This window comes from Pocillopora damicornis, chromosome 2 (assembly GCF_964200805.1).
Source record: "Pocillopora damicornis chromosome 2, jaPocDami1.2, whole genome shotgun sequence".
Lineage (NCBI taxonomy): Eukaryota > Metazoa > Cnidaria > Anthozoa > Scleractinia > Pocilloporidae > Pocillopora > Pocillopora damicornis.
Genome location: NC_142671.1, coordinates 31,522,045 through 31,544,942, shown reverse-complemented (window position 1 = coordinate 31,544,942; position 22,898 = coordinate 31,522,045). Strand labels below are relative to the sequence as shown.

Genomic DNA, 22,898 nt, shown 5'->3' with positions numbered 1-22,898 from the left:
TCAACGAAACGTTCTCGAAAATCATTTAAAAATACGACTTCTAAAATGATTCAAACTGTAACACCAAAGTGAGTTCAGTCGTAAGCTTAATCCTAAGTTCCCTGAAGTGCGTTTTCAGAGTGCGTTCCTTAACAGAGTATTCTTAAAATCGTCAATACTGCTCCAGTAAGCTTCCCTAGCGTCAGTTTCCGAGTTGCTTTTCCAAAAAAACACTTACGACCCATCACAGGACTCGTATTGCACATTTTTGATTGAGTATCCTTACATCGACATCTAAGTTACCAAAACAGCTAATCAGAGGAAAGAAAACTTATTGAAAAAAGCCAATGAAAACACATTTTTCGCGGGAAAAGGCGACTGGCGAAGTCGTGTTTGTTTTCAGTTTTGATTCTGATTGGTTGAGAGTGCGGGGCGGCTTCTCAAGCGAGTCGAGTCCCGACAAACCCTTATCCCTTAGTCTCGGTCTTTCTAAAGCCCTTTCTACAATCCAGTGTACAGTTAAGGTATGAACACTTCAAACGTCCTTAAACCACCACCAAGTTGTTATATTGAATGAGACACTTTTAGCTTAGTTACATTATGCACTAAAAAAAATAACTTACAGCACTTTCAAAAATTATTCCTAAAAAAATTACTGCGCTCATAATTGTTGGAAAAATCCCTTTACTTACATTACTATAAATGAATCTCTCAATATGTTCTTGTATATGAATATATGCAAAAAACGGTTTTTCCAAAAATATGAAATTTTTCTAGTTTATCTAAACTTAACAAACCCCTACTTTAATATTCTGAATAAATGCAAACTCTCATACTATGATAAGCTTGTGCACCCCAACTACAAGGTTTTCCCTCAATAAATACTGAGTAAATTTCTAAAAATCTCCCAAAATGAAATGCATAAAAGTTTAAGTGGCATAACTTTTGAACTTGCAAGCTAAGGGCTTCGCCTCTTGCTAGTCACCATCAGGTGGTAAAAATCACCAGTCACTCCTCTAATTGTTATGTTAAGATATTTATAGAAATTTTAACTTTATTACTTCCATTTTGAAATTACTGGTGATCCTTAAAATCTGATTGGCTCTCAGCAGTACAATTTATTCACAAGTCGCATTTTTTTTGCTCCAAATCACACCTCCTTCCAAACCAATGAAAAGGCACTCAAACAAGACAAGCAATCAGATTTCAAGGCTTTTTAAAAGTTATACTACTCAAATTGCAGGACTGCGACAGACAAAGCATTATGTGAAGAATTTGCAACTTTTGTTCACAAAACTCCTTTCTTTTTCCAAATCAACCACTGAATTTAATTTCTTACAGTTTTTGAGAAACAGCAATGAAACATTTGTACTGACTAAAATCCTGCATTTAGGCAATTGAGTTTTTACATTTCAAAATGGATGCAACAAAGGCACTGTGGTAATTGAACTTGAAGTTGTACAATTATGATCTAAAATCATACTTACCTCTTGTGGATTATAAATCAAAAGTAAGACTTCAGACCAAACCAAACTGCACTTCATTCAGTTCAACTCCCATTATTAAACAACCTCTGTTAGTTTTACTGACTTTCAAATGTTAATAACCTATCAATAACACATAGGTAGGTCCCAACTGGAAAGATTGATGTGGCATACCACCATAAATCTTTTATAAATTTGACAAGGACCAGTTAATTCACACCATTGTTACACAATATGGTTACCTCAGGTTTTTGCAATTCCCATATATTTACAGGAAAACAGAGACAAACCATTTGTTTTGAGAATATTTTAACTTATCACTTTTTGTGAAAAAAGAAAGACAAATGTACCACGGCCAGTGAATTTCCCTCTCCACCCCCAATTCCTCATTATGTCCAGGACTGAAAAAGATACAAAATTGAAAAACTTGTGTAACTATAACAAGGTCAAGCACTTTTTGTAATTTTCACAATTTTTTTGTTAAATGGTTTCCTCCTAGACTTGCTGCTTCAAAAGCCTTTTACCATGCAATTCACCCCACACTAATAGGAAAAGAAGGCTGAAAATAAAAAAATATTGTAATTTTTGATGATTTTCTCAATTTTAGCTTCCTCACAACTCCTCTGCATTTCCCATCAATTGTCATTGAGGGGAAAGCAAACATTTTTTTGCAATTTTGACAATTTTGTGCAGTTAAAGTTATTCACACGCAGTATTCATCGTTGATATCAAGTCTTTATCTTGAATAGGTGTCCTCATTCAGCAATGCTCTTGTTCACTGTTCTCTGTTGCTAAAGGGTTGTCGTCTCTGCATATGGATAATTTACACTTTTTCTAAATATCTCTTGACTCTTTTTAGCATCCTAGAAAAAAAAGAATTAGATCTCAAAGTTATTGGAAACACTTTCATTGTTGTCATCAAGCAGGTTCTGTTTGGCACTGTGGCAAGAGAGGCAAAGTCTACCAGATTTGATCAAGAGGACAAAGTTCGTGTGTGAGGGGTGACTTTGAGGAAAATGTGTATCATGTTTGAGGGTCCCACTAAAAAACTTCCTTGGCAGGTTGGGTTCCCTCATTAATTTAACATTATTATTATTATAAACAAATTATTGCAGACCCCACAGAGACCTCTTGCATTATCTTTGTACCTCAAAACAAGCAGGTTTGGTGCTGCTTACCAGTTGTTTTGTATCCTTGGTCGTTTTGTACCCAGTCTTTCCTACCCAGCTAGGTCATTTTGTACCCAGTCAGTTGAGTCATTTTGTAACTGGCTCAATCATTTTGTAGCCAAACTTTTTAAGTATGTTATCCATGTTAACAATGGGAGAAAAAAGGTTATTCAATCTAGTCAATTTAATTCAGGAAAAGCTGTTTAATTTTTAGGGTAATTAAATAAACATGCTATAATTAATGTTTGTACAAAGTGATCTTGGCACCGAGAGAGATATGTGCAAAATAAGGACCCTTCTATTGCAAAATTTGGAATCACTAAAAAAATTAATTAACATACTGGTTCACTTGATGATCTCCCTCTTAGCAGTGCACTAGCAATAGCATCAATCCATGAATGCATTTCTTCTTCAGATTTTCCCTGCAAGATAACATTTAAATATCACTGTCAATTTTTGGGTGTTAATGGTGCTTAAATGTTTGGCCAAACATCATCTTTTCACATTGATTCCAGCATAAATGCTTTCACAGATCATAAATCATTTAAATCAAGATCATACTGATATCACTCTATACACAGAATCAAACAGACCCTTTTCAGATTGTAGAAAAGAAACACAAAAGTTGTTGTTATTTTTTTTTTTAATTAACAAATTCAGACTTTGATTTTCCAAGAAAACATGCTACAGTGGAACCTCAATTTAACGAAGTACCAAGGGACTGGGCGAATTGGTTCATTATATTATGGGTTGGTTCTATGGAAAACCTTAATTTAATCAACCACCAAAACATTTGTTATATATCAAGGTACAGTTAATAGTTGCTTTGTTTTTCCTTTTCTTTTTTTTGTGGTGTGAAATTACACTACTTAGCATTTTGGGATCAGAACTATTACTATGAAGAATTGTTTCTTTTTAAATTTTTAAAAAAAATTAAACTAGTAAGCAGCACTCTGCAAACAGTGCTTGTAAAACTTTTTTATTCTCCAACGTGTTTCATCTAACTGTGGTAGACTTCTTCAGGGAGTTTTACAAGTAACACTACAAGCCTGTAGTTAACAGCTATTACAGGGGCTATGACCATAGAGGCTTGGCTGGGCTTACGAACTGAGGAACTAGCAAAATTGTGAAAAATTTAAAAAATTTTTTTTAAGTAAGGTGACAAAAATATTTGGGGGCTACAGGTTTAGTTTCGTGTTAACAAGGTTCTGTCCCATACATTTTACTTTAACTTTGGCCAGGCTGAAGAGTATCGTTTATTATACTGAGGACTTCGTTATACAGATGTTCATTAAATTGAGGTTCTTCTGTAGTACTTTTGGCTGAAGAAAATGTATTGGATGACAACTTCCATCAAGGTTGGCAGGTGCCACACCTTGTTAATACATAACTGCTACAGTTCTTTTCACGGTTGCCCAAACCCTCATGATCACAGTATATTACCAAGAGCTACTCTGGATTTAACCTTTTAACTCCCAAGATCTGATTGCAAATTTCCCCCCCCCCCCCTCTAGCTGCTACAGATTTCCTTGTAAATGAGTACCAGTAACAGGGATTTGAAGTTAGATCAAGACAACAACTTCTACCTGATTAGTTTGAGTGTTCTCATTACCTTTTCGTTGGATAGAGTATGGATTTTATAAGGAGAAGCTACATGTGAATCATTTCTATGAGTTAATGGGTCAAGTAATTGTGAAAAACAAATCTCTGAAAAACTTTGCTAATGGCTGATAGTTAGCCAACAGTTTGCCAACAGTTGGTAGAGGGGAGCTGCTCTTCACAATTACCCTCTCTTCTGTATAAGAAAATTCATTGTGTCAGAATAGGTAGGATACATTGCAGTCTTCAAGCTTGCAAAATTTTTGTGGAACAGCTTTAAGGACGATAGTACCAAACAGTTTCTCTTGAAATAGAAAACTTTTGGTACCAGTAAGCTTAAAAGATAAAAAGAATCCAAATTGCTCCGATGATGTTCAATAAGTATGAAAAAATCAAAACGTATACAAACATACCTGGATCAAGAATGTTCTAGCATGTGTTACCACCTCAAACAGATGCTCTCGATTGTTTTCTGTACTGTAACATAAGTTAACTCAACATTAGTACACATGTCATAAATACTAACAATGACAGGAAAGATGTGGGAAGAAAGCACATGCAAAAGTCTAGGGACCACCTCTCACCAATGACAACCATTGTACACCCATGGCCAACATGTGGCCAACATGAAGATTTTAGATATATGAAAATTCACATATTTGCACTGCGGTGGAAAGATGAAATTAGAAGATCCTCGCAGCTAAGAACACTACTGAAACTAGTAGTTGTAAGTAGGACCTGAAAAAAAAATTTCAGGCCCGTACGGGATTTGAACCCATGACCTCTGCGATACCGGTGCAGCGCTCTACCAATTGAGCTAACAAGCCAACTGGGAGCTGGTCAATGAATTGGGTACAAATAAACATTCAAGTGAATGAAGATTTTAGATATATGAAAATTCACATATTTGCACTGCGGTGGAAAGATGAAATTAGAAGATCCTCGCAGCTAAGAACACTACTGAAACTAGTAGTTGTAAGTAGGACCTGAAAAAAAAATTTCAGGCCCGTACGGGATTTGAACCCATGACCTCTGCGATACCGGTGCAGCGCTCTACCAATTGAGCTAAAAAGCCAACTGGGAGCTGGTCAATGAATTGGGTACAAATAAACATCCGAGTGAATGAAGATTTTAGATATATGAAAATTCACATATTTGCACTGCAGTGGAAAGATGAAATTAGAAGATCCTTGCAGCTAAGAACACTACTGAAACTAGTAGTTGTAAGTAGGACCTGAAAAAAATTTCAGGCCCGTACGGGATTTGAACCCATGACCTCTGCGATACCGGTGCAGCGCTCTACCAATTGAGCTAACAAGCCAACTGGGAGCTGGTCAATGAATTGGGTACAAATAAACATCCGAGTGAATGAAGATTTTAGATATATGAAAATTCACATATTTGCACTGCGGTGGAAAGATGAAATTAGAAGATCCTCGCAGCTAAGAACACTACTGAAACTAGTAGTTGTAAGTAGGACCTGAAAAAAAAATTTCAGGCCCATACGGGATTTGAACCCATGACCTCTGCGATACCGGTGCAGCGCTCTACCAATTGAGCTAACAAGCCAACTGGGAGCTGGTCAATGAATTGGGTACAAATAAACATCCGAGTGAATGAAGATTTTAGATATATGAAAATTCACATATTTGCACTGTGGTGGAAAGATGAAATTAGAAGATCCTCGCAGCTAAGAACACTACTGAAACTAGTAGTTGTAAGTAGGACCTGAAAAAAATTTCAGATGAATGTGATGCCAGATGAATGTGTGGCCAACCTGTGGCCAATATGTGGCTAACAAGTGGCAAATGTTCGGCTAATGTTTGGCCAATGTCTGGCAGAGGCCTCCTTGTCCATATTGGATTGATCAGCCTGCCACATAAACACCCCTGTAATGTCATAAGTCATCATTGGGAATGACATATAAACAGGCATTTCCCACCATCATTACTCATTAAATCATATTCTTACCTCTGACTTGGTTTTACAGCAAGAACCTCATTTGAATTAATCACTTTGATAGGCTCTTTGTCCTGAATGGAAAAAAAAATCCAAATTTAACTTTAAAAAGTTGATATAGGGTATAGTGTCTGTTTTTAGTAACCTTCCCTCACATTACACAATATTTTTGCAGATCATTAACAATTTTCCTTGTCTTTAATCTTGCTGAAAACCTACCAAAAATGTTTCCAGCTCACTTGTAGGTGACTAACTTTTCATTTCAAGGAAATAACATCAAATCAGAACACCACATTTTATGACAAATTCATGAACCATTCCATTAAAGCCAATTTAAGGGCAAAGCTCCAAATATGTCAACTTAAATTCACATTTTAAAATCATTGACAGCTTACATTATATTTATCATAATATGCAAGTCTGAAAGTGTCCAGCTTGAAATATCTCTTTTTCCAACTCTTGACCTGAAAAACAACAAGGATGCAAAAGTTTGTAACCCTATATGCTATTATCAAAATGATGAAAAAAAACTGCAATTTTACACCTGACTCACCTTAATATTTATTAAGAATAGTGAATTCAATGTAAACTGATAATAAATAACATGTAAAAGAGGAACAGGAAAATTGTCTAACACTATTAACAAAACACACTTTTAAAAGACAAATTAACAGTCCTGAAAAAAAAACAAAACAAAACAAAACAAAACATGCCAGCAACCAAAACTTGAAGTCTTATAGCACCTACCACTGCTCCCTTCTTTGTCAAGTATCCTTCTTTAATGGGTTTTATTGTACTTGTCATACCAGCTGAACCAGAACGTATCAGAGAATCACCAGGCAAACTTCCTCCCTCAGTATCTACATCAGTATTCTGTCACATAAAAAGAGAATACATCGTTACTGGAACTAGATGTCAAACATTCCATGCAGCTTAATACAACAAATGAGTACGTAAAAGAAGGAAAGATACCAGAATCTTATTAGAGCTCTGTCTTACCTAATTACACCCTACTATCAGTATGCATATTCTCCATACTGTTTTCTTTACATTTTCTAAGGTGCTGACAAGAAGAATTTGTTTAACAATCAAGAGCATTTTGAGTTGGGGATCATTTCTAATATTCTTATAACCTTAACATGTGATTTCAGGATGATACTGTTGGGAGAAATTAGACACTAGTCACTCTGTTGAAGGAATTTATTACATATCATTAGAATCCAAAATAAGTTCCACGAGAAGAAGGAGCATTGCTGTTAATATCCTCAAGTGTAAAATATTGCTCCACAGAGGGTGCTGCACCAAGGTAGCCAATTGCACCCTCTTTAAATCAAATTGAAAGTATCACAAACTCTATGTAATAGATCTTACTAGTGACTCTCAAATAAATATCTTCCAACAAGCAATGAACTATTGTGCAGTTTTAGATCCATCAAATGAAGGCAAACTCACCAGTCTTAGGGGAAAAGGACAATATATAAGAGTTTCAAAAGCTTATATTCCTGTGTTGTAATTGGTAGATTGCAATTTAATTTTTCTCTCTGATTTTAAGTATCTCTTATGATAATTAGGGAGAATCGTTAACTGTAATCATCAGCTTTGCTTTGAATGGAGTTTTTAAACTTTGAAGTTGAAAGCAATAAACAATACACTGTAAGTAGGAAGTTTACACTATCAAGTGTAACATTTCCATTGTCAATTCTTTCTCACATATGAAAACATATACATAGCTAAGAATTACCATTAAAAGAACTGTTTAAAGTGTATTAGGTAGAAGTTGCACCTTTTTCACAGGAGTTTTCACAGCCACTCCTCCAATAATTTTTGTTTCATACACAACACGTTCTGTCTTTTCTGATGTATTGTCTTTGTCAGTCCCAACTGTGCGATGATTTGCTGATTTCTCTTCCCTGGCAGTGGAGTCATCCTTTCTCTTAGTGGGATGTACCTTGAAATGTGGCAAAGGTTGGAGGTTTCACAGTAAATCAAAGATAGTGACATTGTGAAATATAGTTTGTAAATCAGGAGATCCTGAGAGTGTAAAGACCCTCACAACCAGGACAAGTTATTAGAATCAGCAAAAAAGTGACTGTTGAAGCTTTACAAGATATGAAAGCACTGGCCTAAGACTTTCCATTGAGAAATGTAGGTGCAGTGTAAAGAAACAACAAGAGTTTGCAATGTAATTGTTAACTACAGGCAGATTTTCATATGTTGAAAAGTCCCACATGGTCATGATTTTGCTTTTCCCACCCATCTCAGATAATCAACCTTTAGTTGCCTTGGTGACCAGCTGGTCACAATTTCAGGCCTGAAGTTGCCTTTATTTAAGTTGACCAATCCAATTGACAACTTTTAGCATAATATTAAGTAGAGTTAACCTATCATTAAATGAATACAAAATTTATCAATTATTCCAAATTGAACTGTTTATGATACAAACAGGTTGATACTTACAGCAGCTTTGCGCAGTGTTCGTATCCATTCTTCTCCTCCTTCTTTGGTGTCAGCTCGTACATAATATCTTTCACTACATGTTTGAATCTCTGTCAAAGTAAAATAACAATAGTACAGCACAATTCTATTTGCTTCCTCAGCTTATAATGCGAATCCTTGACAAACAACCAGTATAAAGAGCAAATTTTGACCCTTAAATTCCCCAAGATCTGATCAATAATGCTCCCCTCTAGCTGCTACTAACACATTTCCTTATAAATGATTTACTAGAATTTAGTGTTAGATCGAGATAAAAAATGCTGCACTACTGCACACTCGATAAGCTGGAAACCACTCCGCTTCACGTCATGGTTTCCTACACTTATCTCGTGTTCTCTCAACCTCCCATGTGTTTACATCAGGCTATGTAAACACAGAAACCATTTTACATTTTAGATATATGAAAATTCACATATTTGCACTGCGGTGGAAAGATGAAATTAGAAGATCCTCGCAGCTGAGAACACTACTGAAACTAGTAGTTGTAAGTAGGACCTGACCTGCACCGGTATCGCAGAGGTAATGGGTTCATATCCCGTACGGGCCTGAAATTTTTTTCAGGTCCTACTTACAACTACTAGTTTCAGTAGTGTTCTCAGCTGCGAGGATCTTCTAATTTCATTTTACATTTCTTCAACATCACACTTTGCCTGGTTTACACTTAACTTACCAATACATCCTTCATTTTTTGACTTGTCCTCAATCTGTTGTAAGAGCATTAAACACAAAAACAATCAATTAAAACTACTTGTATGGTTGAAAGTAAGGAGAACTACAAATTTGATCTGAGTTAAAGGGTTAAATACATGGTATAGTGACAGCAATAATAATTGTAGCAATATTGTACAACTTGCGTAGGTCTCATATAAACTTATAAAAATGTAATAGAACGATATGTTTTTCGAAATCAAATGTATTGAAGGTCATCAAACATAGCGAGGATCTTTTTGCTTATCAATTAAATACAGATCAAATCTGTTCTGCCAGGTGAGAATTTTTTTAAAAAACAAGCAAATCAGGACTGAAAAGCTTGTGATTCAAACATGTTGTTTCAACTTCCTACAGGGGTAATGTTCTATTTGCAAATTACAATTTGTAAAACGTTTTAACAGAAATTGCTTTTTATTGCTTAAAAGGATAAAAGATTCAAGGATAAAATGAAAATATTTCACAACTATTCACTAAAGTAGAAGGTAAATATTCACTATCACCGACATTGCATATGAGGTGAAATGTTTTAAATTATTTTTATAATAGTACCACACAGAAACCAAAACAAAAAGTTTCTGTCAATATAGACCAAAAAATGAAAGGAAATCTTACTCTTGACATACAGTCTCTCTTTTCAGGTGCTCAGAGGGGAACGATACTTTCTAATCACTTCTAAAATAGCTTATCAGTGTGTGCAAAAGACACATTTTACCTGTATGTTATAAACTTATATAATTAATTGTGAAACATTTCACTTCATGCAGTCTAACCTTGGTAATACGCCTGATGTTTATCTCCCCCTTATAATCCTCCCAATCCAATTTAACTTTTTCCTACAATAACAAAAGAGAAAAAAAAACATTTTAAATATAAATTCACAAGGTTGGACTGAAATACAGAAAATCATTTTTTCCCTAGTTTGATAGGCTAATACATAGCAACATTTTCATGAAACTTTTTTTCAATGGAATGCTACATGTTCATGATTGCTATTAAGTGTTATTCTAGGAATCTTCAAGTGACTGGTATGTTTCTTAATGCTGTAACTTTTCTGAAATTATTTTGCTGTTGCAGTCCATCTTATGCTAAAAACAGTTGCGTTGATATAAAAAAGCAAGTTGTGGTAGATTGACTTAGATGCCCAAAGTGGGGGATGACAAAAAGTTCTTGTTGCCTGAAAAAAATACATTGCATATGAGGTGAATAATTGTTTTTAATTAGTATATACCACAAAGAAACCAAAACAAATAGTTTCTTCCTTCAAGTGACTGGTGTGTTGCTTAATGCTGTAACTTTTCAGAAATTATTTTGCTGTTGCAGTCCATCTTATGCTAAAAACAGTTGAGTTGATATAAAAAAGCAAGTTGGGGTAGATTGACTTAGATGCCCAAAGTGAAAGATGACAGAAAGTTCTTGTTGCCTGAAAAAAATACATTGCATATGAGGTAAATAATTGTTTTTAATTAGTATATACCACAAAGAAACCAAAACAAACAGTTTCTTCCCTTGAGTGACTGGTGTGTTGCTTAATGCTGTAACTTTTCAGAAATTATTTTGCCATTGCAGCCCATCTTATACTTAAATAAGTTGGGTTGACATAAAAAAGCAAGTTAGGATAGATTGTCTAAGATGCCAGTGGTGGTAGGGAATGACAGGAAGCTCTTGTTGCCTGAAAAAAATACTTATCTAGACTTCATAACTAGAATGGCTAAACAGCTCTTTGTTGTCTTGAATTTTTTATTTTTTAAAGAGAGAGAGATTTTTGCACTGTAACTGCAATCAGTAATGTCCAAAAGCATATGTTGCCTGAGTCAGTTTTGTTATAACCTGTTGCAATTAAATATAATGATGATCAAGAAGATATGGAGCTGAGTTATGTAACAAAAACTTCCTCACCAACTCTATGTAAAACCAAAAAAGGAAACCACTGATCATTTTTCTTCAAATAGTATTACATCTGTCAGTAATCTTATTAAAGTTGATGAACTTCCTCAGTGAAGTGGTCCATAACTGTGACAGATTACTCAGTTTTCATGGCAATGCCCTGATGTAACCTTGACAAACAGTCCACAAGATGTAATTTAGAACCTGTAACATAAGCTTAATTTTTCGCATTTCTTTTTTATAATTCCTAGGAACTATTTCATTTTCTCCAAAAATTGTGACAGCATTCTGCCTAAAAGCTCAAGTTAACTGAAAAACATCTTCCTCAGGATTCAACCAAACCAGACAGGTTCTTGCACCAAGAAACGTGTCCAAATTTACAAATATAGCTGCTGGTTAAAATGGTACATTGATGAGGAAAAATATATCAAGAGCAGTTTGAATGACTGTTGTCTCAAACCAGTCACACGTTCAGATTGAGATGCGATCGAAACGCCACGTACCCACCTCTAAGAGAACAAATCAGACTAAGCAATTTCACAGATGAAAATAATTTCACAATCAAAAAGCAAAATATTTCCTGTACATTACAAGCCGGTTACTGCAGTAACCTGTTCGCGACGAAGAGCTAAAAATAGCTGCGATAAACATAACCTTTTCCTCACTGCCTTTTGTTTTCTTTTAACTTTAAAAAAATTACACCTGTATTGTGTCAGATGGCGACCCTTTGAGTTAGCAATATTCGTGACTTGGGTTCCGATGGTTTAATTCTCAATCAAACTTATAGTCTATCAATTTCCTGTTATATCCAAAATACATATCTGCTCTCACATGTCAACATCTCAGATAACTTTCTAGAAATTTCTGTACCTGAACAGAAAATATTTTTTGGCGAAACAACTAATGGAAAATTAAAGTTAGTGTATAGTGATCAAGAATACGGAAGTGTTTGTAGACAGTATGTCTTTCATTGATCAGAGTGTCAATTAGGTTCTCTTGATCGAGAGAATTAATCGTTTACACAGAAACAAATCAAAGACAATTTCCTACTGACCTGTTCGTTCAAAGGGGAAAAATAACGAAGCAAACATTTGTCTTCGTCCAGTACAAAGTAATAGCGGTCCCACTGTCCATCGCTTTCTTTACGCTGAAGCGTTCCACAAAACCTTCCCTCTGAATCTCGGAGAGGCATACTGCTTGATAATGTCAAGCGCGGGAAACTCATAACACGAAACTGTACACACTATAAACTGTCAAACGAACAACTGCAACCTGGAAACTATCCACTGTACATAGAAATACGAAGAAATCTGGATGCTAAATCTGTAGAGCGAAACCGCTCTCTTAAAAGAACTGAAATAACTCAAAATGCTAGCTGCACCTCTTTGTAAGTAAATAAAAATTCACCGAATGGGATCTTCGGCAATCTTCGGTAACTTTCGTCGACAAGACGTCAGAGTGAGATCAGTCGATAATGTCTCGCTCTAGACCGATCTTTAACATAATCGGACAATCGCAACATGGCAGATCGGCCGGCCTGGCTCAGAAAGAAAATTGGGGGAATTTTGCTCGATATTTCTGGCGTCCTTTATAATGCTAATGAGGGAGGTGGTGAAGCTATTCCTGGATCTGCTGAAGCAGTTAAGAAGTAGGTTGGTAGATCGTAACTGAGTGGCGTTCTAACTGAAAGTTTTTACTTGAAATGTTTTTTCCTGCATCTTCTAAGAGTTTATTTATAATACAAATTTGACCGACGATTTTGAGAATTAAAAAAAAAGAAAAGAAAAACAGACTGTTTATTTCTCCTTTTATTCATATGATGAATTTTGTAAGGTGATTTTTTGTTTTTTAATTCGTTTAGTTTTTCTTTGTCCCGAGGAGGTACTGGGGATGGGTTCTCTAGCGAGAGAATTCAGAGTCACCAGCGCGTGACAGAAAAACAAAGCAAAATTTGCAGTTTGTGACTAAATTATTAGAATAAGGGGTGGTACACAACATGCCCAAATTTTCTCTAAAGGGGGTTGGGGGGGGGGGGGTGTAGAAGCCTAAGAAAAAGAGGTTGAAAGGGTACAGAAGGAGGAAGACTGATAGGCAGCCGAACAGCAGAATGAGAACATACATAAGCCTCTGACCCCTTAGAGTGACGGGCGTTTAATTTCTCCTTACGATATCATCCCTGAATCACGTATCAGGGTCATGAGAATAAATGAAATGATCACCAACTGAAGAAGTTTTTGAGTCCTAAACAAATTCTCCTTGTCAGTACTTGAGGAAATGTATGAAAAACAGTATCAAGAATATGCATACTGATGTTAGGGCATAAATTAAATTATTCATAAGCATTGTTTGGCAACAAAGGATAGAAGATGGGAATCAAATGTGCAAGAGGTCGGCAAGCAGGGTATAGCGAGTGAGACACTTCACTAACACCCCTCCCCCACCTATTCATGAGTGTGTGTTAATTAAATAATAGGGTTTTATCAACTGAGCAAATGACGAAAGGCTGAAGATTGAAATGTCAGCTTTGAAACTCTTTACAGTAGCCAATTTACATTATCAACTCAACTGTTAAAACCTAATTATCTTCAGTTGTTATACTCTCCCACTAAATGTAGCACCACAGTTTTTTTTTAGAAACTTACCTTCTTTATTGAATGTAAATGAGACAACCTGAGCTTATAATGAGTCTGATATATACCCCTAGCCTGTGAAGATTTCAATTCAAACACTTTTGAAATTAACAGGCCACACAGTGGAATTGAGCAATCACAGTGCATGTACCAATTGAGAGATGTGATAAACAGTGGTGTTGTTTCTGACATTGTTTTGTTAGCTCTCTTATACCAGTCATTTTACTAATCATATGTTTTCCCCCTGAACAAGGTACAGTGATTATTGTGGTAGTACAAAATTGATTGAAAGACTTTGCTGCTTAATATTTAATTCACTGCGTTAATTTTTCATAGAAGTTCCAAGACTCATTTTAAGTTCAAACAGTGACTGAGTTCATCATGTTTTTTTCTGTTACTTTTTACTGAAGGCTGAAAGCAGCTGGTTACAAGGTGCAGTTTTGCACAAATGAGGATACTTGCACAAGAGAGCAGCTTGTCCTCAAACTTGGACAATTTGGATTCAACATGTCAGCCAATGAATTACTTGCACCATCTCCTGTTGCAAGAAAGATTCTTCAGGATCGTAAACTACGCCCGTTACTTCTGATTCATCCCAAAGGACTCGCAGAATATGAGGGAGTGGATTGCACCAATCCCAACTGTGTTGTTGTTGGAGGAGCTGAAGATCAATTTACTTATGCACGCATGAATGATGCCTTTAGACTACTTTTAACTTCAGATAATCCAGTTCTTTTTGCTTTAGGACATGGGTGAGTTATTCTAGAATCCCTACCAAAGGAAGGAGGACTGGCAAAGAACATTTGCTACTCAGGGATTTGTAAAATCAGGGATTCTTCCAAAATTCTTCCATCACTGTAGTCAAAGCACTTGATACCTCTGTAAACGGTTGCCTACATTTACAGACTTAGGTAAGCTGACAGAAGTCTCACTCATGTGGAACTTGGTCTGGTTGACTCTTATTAGTTTTTCCCTGGTCTCAGCCTGGTTTGTTTCTCAGTCTAAAAATCCCTAACATCTCTCTTCATTTGGTTTCACGAGAGGTCAAGTGAACAAATACCCTCTTCTCTGTCTATAACAAGATCAAAACTGAGACTTGCAAGCCAGTGTAAAGTGCTAGACATAACTCAGTTGCACCTCAGACTTTACCCTACAGTCTAAAATTATACAAGACAATGCTGTTGAAATTTCCGATGTTTTTTAATGTTGTTTTTCAGCCGCTATTACAGAAGTGGTGCAAATCTAGTCCTTGATGCAGGTCCATATGTAAAGGCCTTAGAGGTTAGTTGTTAGTCCTCTTGCTGTTTTTTTTTTTTCTGTCAATGAGTTGAATGTTTGAAAATGGCTATTTTTCCATACCCCTTAAGAGTTGTTTTGTTATTTTAATGATAATTTCTGTCTTCCAGTTTGCTTGTGATGTAAAAGCTGAGGTTATTGGTAAACCTTCATCCACTTTTTTCCTAACTGCTTTGGACAAAATTCAAGTATTACCTGAAGATGTAAGTGTTAGTTGAATTCTTATTTGAGAGAACTTTTCACCCCCTGATATCATAATTTTTGGTAGTTTTTTCTGATTATCCTCTTTTTTTTTTTTTTTTTTTTTAAATTTTTAGGCAGTTATGATTGGAGATGACATTGTATCAGATGTGGGTGGGGCCCAGGTATGTGGGATCAGAGGAGTACAAGTTAGGACTGGAAAATACAGGTATCATGAAGCATTCTTTTTGTACTTTAGGCATGCATTTTTTGAAGGACAAGTATGCCCCATAAACCATGTTATTTATCTCCATCATGAAAAATTGTACATGAAATTGACACTGATCCCACTTTGAAGTTCCAAGGAGTCACCCAATATGTAGAAAATATTCCTTAAATATGTCAAACTTCAAACTTTGGATATCCAAAATTTTGTGTTGTTCAAAGGATATTATGATTTCAACAAAATAAGTTCTGCTGTAAGGAAACAAATTGAAAGGTTATGTGGGTGAACTGGTAAGGTGCAGACAAACTTGTTTTACTGCAGGGGGCATACTTGCAAAGGTGATTAGGGGCAAACTTAAAATGGGGGGAAACCTTTAGCTACCAATGCAAGCTGTTACAATGAAGGCCTCAAAGCTCTAATGGGGAAGCAAGCATGCAAATCATGAATTTTTTCTTCTGATACCTTAAATTCTCACTTTAGATAAAATGCTTTTCATGTCGTAGACCTGGAGATGAAAACCACCCTGCTGTAAAACCTGATGGATATGTGGACAATCTGGCACAAGCTGTGGAGCTCATCCTCAAATACAATTGAGCAGAATATTACACTGAATGAATGAATTGGTGTGTAAAGACAAAGGATAGTCTAGTTTCATCAAAAGAGAATGTTGATATAGGGAAAGAGAGTAAAGAGTTCAAATCAGTCAGGATTGGCTTTGTACATCAATATGTTCACCATCTCATTGGTTTGGTAACAAATCAGGGTGCCTAGATGTCATGTGAAAATGATCTATTGGGCAACAGTAATGGGTTTTCAACTAATGCTTGAAAAAGAAAATAACTTTTAAAAAAATATAGGATATTTACATTAAAAATGTTAGAAAAGATGAAACATTTATTTCTCTCTAAAATTATGTTACAGCACTTGACAAGAAGAACATAATTTTGTTTGGTATAAGTAATAAAAGGTTTGCAAAGTTAGTTGTTCTCTCTCTCTACTACCTTAGAGCATATTTCAGGCCAAAAGGAAATTTAAATCACGACCAATTTTTTCTATTGAAATATTAGATCTAGTTAAATGCAATTTAACGGAGTTAACAACAAAGAGCATTAGCATTCTCTAGTAGTCAGTGGTTTTTTGCATATATGCATGCATGAGAGTTCCATGTGCTCTTCATTTGAGGCATTCTTGCATGTGCTTTGAGTGTGAACTTGCAGCATTGTGAGGAGTGCCAGCTCATCATCCAGGCAGTTTTCCCCACCCCTTCCCTCCCTCTTTCCACTGTTTACTCAGTGTGATGGGTGCCTATCTCCCTTTCCTGTGTGGGGACTAATGGCTGGGTTGCCAGGATTTGCCAGCCATGGGAGAAGTCTCCATCTAGGAGCTGGCTACCAACAGTGGAAGCTCCTGGATGTTTCAGGCACTCAACCTCCACTTAGTGATGCAGTTGTTAAACAAAGGAATTCAAGTTCTAACCAAATGAGGTTTCCCTTGTTTACCAGTTCTTCAGCACAATCAATTTATGACAGAGTAATGTGTACATTGTTTTTCCTCTAAGAACTAAAGACATGGTCACTTACTCTAAATCAGATGTAAATTGGACTAAGAGAAAACAGATCTTGAATTTCTGCTGATGTTTTTTTCTTTTTTTTTTTTTTGGCTACTTAATAAGGAGTGAAACAAGAAATCCGTCTACCTACTACGTGGTAATTTGTTTTGGTACTACCAGATTGTAAGCAATTACTAATGAACTTTATTTTATAGCTGCTATTTATCTATTAAAATTCTTATTTATTATTAATAGTGTCATTGTGGTTGTCCATATTTGTTATTCAGACTGCGGGAGATGTAATTCCAGTACTCTCTCCTGATGTAGTCAGCATCTGTGGCAAGTTTATTGCACAACTTAAAAAACAAAGAATTAAGCCATAATAAGAAAATGGAAATGACTTGTGGAGACACAGTGGCACAATGGTCAGTGATAACCAAGGCATTTTTATAGTACAAAAATTGACTGGCCAAAATGGAGGTGCAGCTTGTAGATTGGTGTTAAGGGTAACTTTTAGGTTAAGAAAAGTGGTACATAAGAGAACTCTGTCAAAGGGTTTAAATAAGTTAACCCTTTGATCCCTAAGACTTACTGCAGATAATTTCTCCTTACAATTTCACCCTTGAATTGACCATGAAGGTCTCGAGAGTAAAGGAAATGATCACCAACTAAAGAAACTCTTGATTGTGAAAGAAATTCTCCTTTACAGCAGCTCTGGAAACATTTAGAGAACAGTATGGAGAATACACATACTGATGTTAGGGTGTAAAGAGTTAAAATGAAGAGTACAATCAGGCATCCAACATACCTCCAAAGCCTGTTCCAAACAGTTTGGGTCACTGACTCCACCCTCGAGCTCTTCTTCAGAGATATCAATCAATGTAGCCATTAAATACAGAGAGTCAATTCCATTACTGTACATTTCCAACAAAGTGTCCTTCAGGCCAGGGTATTTACTAAGACCAGTAGGGGCCAGAACTCTAAAGGACAAAAAAAACAATCACCAACTTTATTTTAAGGAAAGGTTATTTTGTTTATCTTCTATTTTTTGGATAATTTGGTTTTATGAACTGAATTGATATATAAATGTAAATTGGCCACGTAAAGAGTTTCTAAAGCTGACATTTCAAGTGTTAGCCCTTCGTCAGAGGACAAGAAGAATTGTGGGTTGTGTGATTTACATGCAGAAAGATGGAGCTATGCTATTGGTGGGAATATGGTGACCTGAAAAGTTTTAATTTGTAACCTATTGGGTTCTCTTTAACTTTTAGAAGGCTTGTGACATCTAAATTACCAGTAAATAAACCTGTATTTTTTGGTTGTTCTTATGGTTGTGGAGATACTGGGTTGTATAAAGGGAAAGCAAATGCACTATGCGGTTTGGATTGAACTGCCTGAGTTACAACTGAGAAACACCTTGTCATGTCTGTGTCTTGTTCTAATCCCTTCTTGTTCAAATTTTTAGCTTAATATTTCATATGAGGATACTTCTACCTCTATATTAAGAACACATGAGGCTGCTAGCAGTATATATACAACATCATACAAACTTACAGTCAACATACATAATAACAACAATGGACGGATTTCAGTCTACAGTGCCACATCCATGAGCTCATGGAAGTTTACCACACTTTGTGGGGGATTTTTATTAGCCAGACTAAATTGAGCAGTTAATTTTTTTGAAAGGAAAACTTGCGGTAGCCCCCAAATTTGGAAACAAAGTAAGATCAAAACACCAGGAGCTACCTTTCTTACTCTTAGGGAGAGGTGTGTGGGTTCTTTAACATTCCCTGTGAACCAATACAGAGAAAATGCAGGAGATGGGGCCTGGGGTGTATCATCCTTGTCCAGGAAGACAACAATGTCTAACCATTTGTGAATTTCATAGCAAAAGCAGCACATTCTCCCCAATTATTTGAAGCTTTAATCATTCACATCATCACACCACAGCCTGGTACTCTACAACATGACCTAACCAGGTGGCAATATGTGTGCTGTGCATGCACATATTATTATACTATAGATCAAGCTATGTACTTTGCAACTGATATGTTTACTTTCCCAAGTTTTCCATGGCTAGTGAACAAAGCAAGGGCTTTCCCTTCTCTGACATATACCTTCTCCATCATTAAATCCCCATGAAGAGATCAGGAAATTCATGTGAAACTTCCTCACTTAACAACTGCATGAACTTCAAATTAATATTTCATCATTTCTTAGATATGTTAAAGACTCTTAAGAAATCTCAATGCTTACCCTTTCAAATAATTCCAAGCGCTTTCATTGTTTGGCACTTTCTGAATAAGATTCATTGTGAGTCTACAAAAGAACAAATTTAGAGGATAATGAGCTCACTTTTCAGTTTAGAGAGGACTGCACTACACATGAAAGTGTTCAAAGTCATTCCTTCCTAAAATAATTGTCCTTGTGTGAATTTCATTTTTCAAAACAAAGGGCCCTCTATGTTCTTTGAGGAGCACCTTTCAAAGGATTATTTTGCACTCTGCATTGAGAATTTGTTTGAATTTATTTAATGGACTAAATCAAAGAAAACAGGAAGTCAGCATGCCATCTTACAAGAAAATTCTTCCATCTAGGAAAGCCATCATCTTTTAATTTACCATATGATTAAATAACAAGTGAAACAATGTGTAATAGGGATGTAAATTGTATTTATAAGGATTGGCCTTGAGCAGAAATAAAATGACCTCATCTACACCCATGTAACAGCTTAGTGTTTTGCTATTGAAAGGATGCTAAAATTAAAAAAATAAACTGCTAGAAGAAAATAAGTGCATATGCCAGCATCCTAATGAAAACATTCTTCAATCTTAATACTTGACTGTGCCATCCAAATTCAAGACACTCATAGTAATCCACAAGTTGAGATACAGTTGTGTCTACTTAAAAGTTCCTACTTCTTTGGTTAGCTAACTCCAAAAAATGATGGGACCTACCATTTTCAGAATTTGGTGGTGTTTCCCTTAACTAAATTCTCTTAGAGAAATTGGTATAACTATTACATACTCACTCCACTTCTCTATCTACAATATCTTTGGTGAAGCCTGTCGTTTTGGAGACTACAAAATATCTTTGATTCCAGGCAGAGTTATTGCGGAGATCTTCAGTTAAAAGTTTGTCAACATAATCAAGCTCTTTCTCCCATAAACCAAACTCTTTGATGACCCACTGTCGATGTTGCCAAGCATGATAGTTTTTAGCATCCAGTTGTAGAATATCCTCGGTAAACTTCAGTTCATTGCTGGGCTCCTTTAGCCATTCAATAAGGACTTTTCTGTGATACCTGACAAAACAAGAATAAAACTTAATTACAGGTAAATTGATTCATTTTAAATACTAATGGTCTTATTTTCTTCTTTTTAACCCTGTACACCCTAACATCAGTTTGCATATTCTTCATACCGTTCCATATACATCTCCTAAGGTGCTGTTAAGGCGAATATGTTTAAAATTCAAGAGCTCTTTTAGTTGGTGATCATTTCCTTTATTCTCATGACCTTAATGTGTGTTTCAGGGGTGATATTGTAAGGAGAAATTAGATGCTGGTCACTCTCAGGGGTCAAAGGATTAAAGGAAGGTAGAACACATAAATCAGAACTGTTGATGAGATGTCATGCTCATTCAAAAAACTGGTGCCTATCGAGACATTTCCAAAATAGCTTCAAAATGCATATAAAACTATCCCATATCTGACAACAACTGAAAACATTGCACTAGACAGTATAAAAAATATATTTTTAAAAAAGTTGAAAATAACTGATGTTTTGGTTAATATTTCAGCCTTAAATTAAAGGAAAAGAAATGTGTTTTCTATAAAAAGAGTTGAATACCAAATTTTGGCTGATAATAAAGAGGATTTCTGTGCCCTTATTGCTAACAAAACTACTGTTGTAGCAAGGAAAAACTAGGCGCTAATCTATACTTACCAAACTTGGTAATTTTTTGGTTGTTCTTTGATGACATCAGTTATAAACTGTAATTCTTGCTGTAAGTCTTTTTTCAGAGATTTCAGCAGCACTCTCCGGAAATGCCTTTCAAAGAGTAAATCAGTCACAATGATTGTGATTTTATTTTCTTCATTACTCACTTTAACCACTCTGTTCTTTAACCCTTTAACTTCCAAGAGTAACTAAGGCAGAATTTCTCCTTAAAATATCAACACAGAATCAAGCAGACTATTGAGGAGAGTAAGAAGAAAACTCAATTAGGGGACTGCAAGTTGATCCAATACCAAATTCTTCAAATTGTAATCACAAGTATTTAATGGTAGACAGTAGGGAGAATTACTTATGAGATCTTGGTAGTTAAAGGGTTAAATCAACCTTTGGTACCAAATCATATCTGTTTCAGAAAAATATCTGTTTGGAAAAAAATTTTCACCTTTTTCCCACAAAAATGGATCTAATTACAGCAGAGGCTCTTTCACCTAGCACAGCTCCTATGTCCAATTTTATTAAATTACCTCACAACCTTCCATAGTTCTTTGCAATAGATTTACAATATATTTCCCCCAAGTAAACAGTGAACTGAGATCTCAGCATGGTAACCAAGATAGGTACACTGGACATGCATACAAAATTTTTTGTTCCACTTAGGCTATGAAATCACAGAGGGGGAGGGGGGGGGACAAACATGTATTAAAAGCTCCTCAGGTGGTGAACTCCCTGTTTCAAAGCATTCAATCTCTAAACCCATAGGCACAGAGCTGAAAAACAACTGCACAGGTCACCAACTTTCATGTGCCTCTTGCAAGAAACCATGGCAACAGTATTGTAAACTAATGGAAATTGGAAACATTTAGATGTGCAGTTTTCTGCCCAGGTTAGGAATTGAGAAAAAAGGCTGATCCATTTTCAACTGGAGCACCAAATATCTCTTTGATACCACAGTTACATTCTTTTAATAATTTTAATGCAATCATGTATTTTCTTTAGAATTTTCTCAAAATTTATCTTGAAAATGCATTCTGGGTGCTCCTCAACCATTGTTGACTGCTTAGCACTTTCAATCCCTAAATCTCAAAAGTAATTCTCTCTACTGTTTCCTATAAGTTTCCTCTAATGTCAGTTCTAGGAATTTGGTGTTAGATCAAATTATTACCCCAGCTGATATTTTACTTTATTCTCATGAAATGTGTGCTTGACCTTGGAGTAAAAGGGTAAAGCATGTCTAAAAATTCTTGATGTGGATAGAGGATAACAGTAGTTTTAACTTGTAAAGATAATGACCTTGTTGTTTGAAGGGCAAGAAATGCTTTACAATGAATAAATCATTGTTGCATGTTTTGTAACACTAATTCATTGAATAGCAATTTATTCAATGAGTAGTGTTAGCTTCCTTTTGAAAAACTGGGCCAATGTCTTGATGAGGTTGTTAACTTGTGAGGATCAACAAAAAGAAAAAAGTGAGCGGGCATATTTATTTACTAACCAGACTGTATAATTCGCTGGATTAAGGCTGATAGCGTCTTCCGTGAGCTCAAGAGCACGTTCACTTCTCTCGTCAGCCAACAGAACTGCCCTGAAGTAGTCAAAGACATCCTTGACTGCAAAAATGCAAATACTCGCGTCAAGATGTATACATGTGTAAGTTGTACAAAAACTTATCGTTTAAACTGAATTACTACAACGTGACAAATTGGAATAACTTTATGCACGCCATGATTAATTAACACTGCTTATGTCACTATTTTCTTAATCATTGCTACCGCTT

The 22,898-nt window shown here is 35.7% G+C and overlaps 3 protein-coding genes across 4 annotated transcripts in view; 1 reads left to right on the top strand and 2 right to left on the bottom strand.

The window, feature by feature from the left end:
• Positions 1-524: 524 nt before the first annotated feature.
• LOC113677092 (pleckstrin homology domain-containing family A member 1) lies at positions 525-12,824 on the bottom strand. Its single transcript, XM_089195919.1, has 11 exons — positions 12,336-12,824; positions 10,168-10,230; positions 9,357-9,390; positions 8,648-8,736; positions 7,974-8,138; positions 6,938-7,063; positions 6,586-6,654; positions 6,203-6,264; positions 4,645-4,708; positions 2,974-3,054; positions 525-2,326 (listed from the first exon to the last, which is right to left on the bottom strand). Exons 1-11 carry the CDS (start codon positions 12,504-12,506, stop codon positions 2,255-2,257), a joined length of 996 nt encoding a protein of 331 aa, XP_089052045.1. The 5' UTR covers positions 12,507-12,824; the 3' UTR covers positions 525-2,254.
• On the top strand, positions 12,767-17,414 carry LOC113677082 (phospholysine phosphohistidine inorganic pyrophosphate phosphatase). Of its 2 annotated transcripts, none has more exons than XM_027193829.2 (6): positions 12,767-12,929; positions 14,322-14,663; positions 15,129-15,192; positions 15,318-15,410; positions 15,525-15,616; positions 16,117-17,414. In XM_027193829.2, the coding sequence occupies exons 1-6, from the start codon at positions 12,802-12,804 to the stop codon at positions 16,205-16,207; spliced, it is 810 nt and encodes a 269-aa protein (XP_027049630.2). In that variant the 5' UTR covers positions 12,767-12,801; the 3' UTR covers positions 16,208-17,414. The 2 variants fall into 2 exon arrangements, with proteins under 2 accessions (XP_027049630.2, XP_027049631.2); XM_027193830.2 differs by having other exon boundaries at positions 12,777-12,933.
• Positions 16,486-22,898, bottom strand: part of LOC113677081 (protein farnesyltransferase/geranylgeranyltransferase type-1 subunit alpha) — a 6,891-nt gene continuing 478 nt past the window's right edge. Inside the window, exons 2-7 of the mRNA XM_027193828.2 lie at positions 22,617-22,731; positions 21,113-21,217; positions 20,197-20,469; positions 19,422-19,484; positions 17,971-18,142; positions 16,486-17,518 (exon numbers count right to left, since the gene is read on the bottom strand). Coding sequence (XP_027049629.2) covers positions 17,420-17,518; positions 17,971-18,142; positions 19,422-19,484; positions 20,197-20,469; positions 21,113-21,217; positions 22,617-22,731 — 827 coding nt within the window. The 3' untranslated portion in view covers positions 16,486-17,419. The remainder of the gene's footprint in view (positions 17,519-17,970; positions 18,143-19,421; positions 19,485-20,196; positions 20,470-21,112; positions 21,218-22,616; positions 22,732-22,898) is intronic.

What these genes read in the sequence shown, in the direction of transcription:
- LOC113677092 (XM_089195919.1), bottom strand. Translation starts at nt 12,506, where the DNA reads ATGAGTTTCCCGCGCTTGACATTATCAAGCAGTATGCCTCTCCGAGAT. An exon ending in TGAAAACTCCTGTGAAAAAG is followed by an intron (nt 7,064 to 7,973) that starts GTGCAACTTCTA and finishes TTTATGTGACAG; the next exon opens with AATACTGATGTAGATACTGA. An exon ending in CATATTATGATAAATATAAT is followed by an intron (nt 6,265 to 6,585) that starts GTAAGCTGTCAA and finishes TTTTCCATTCAG; the next exon opens with GACAAAGAGCCTATCAAAGT.
- LOC113677082 (XM_027193829.2), top strand. Translation starts at nt 12,802, where the DNA reads ATGGCAGATCGGCCGGCCTGGCTCAGAAAGAAAATTGGGGGAATTTTG. An exon ending in CTTTTTGCTTTAGGACATGG is followed by an intron (nt 14,664 to 15,128) that starts GTGAGTTATTCT and finishes GTTGTTTTTCAG; the next exon opens with CCGCTATTACAGAAGTGGTG. An exon ending in GTTAGGACTGGAAAATACAG is followed by an intron (nt 15,617 to 16,116) that starts GTATCATGAAGC and finishes TTCATGTCGTAG; the next exon opens with ACCTGGAGATGAAAACCACC.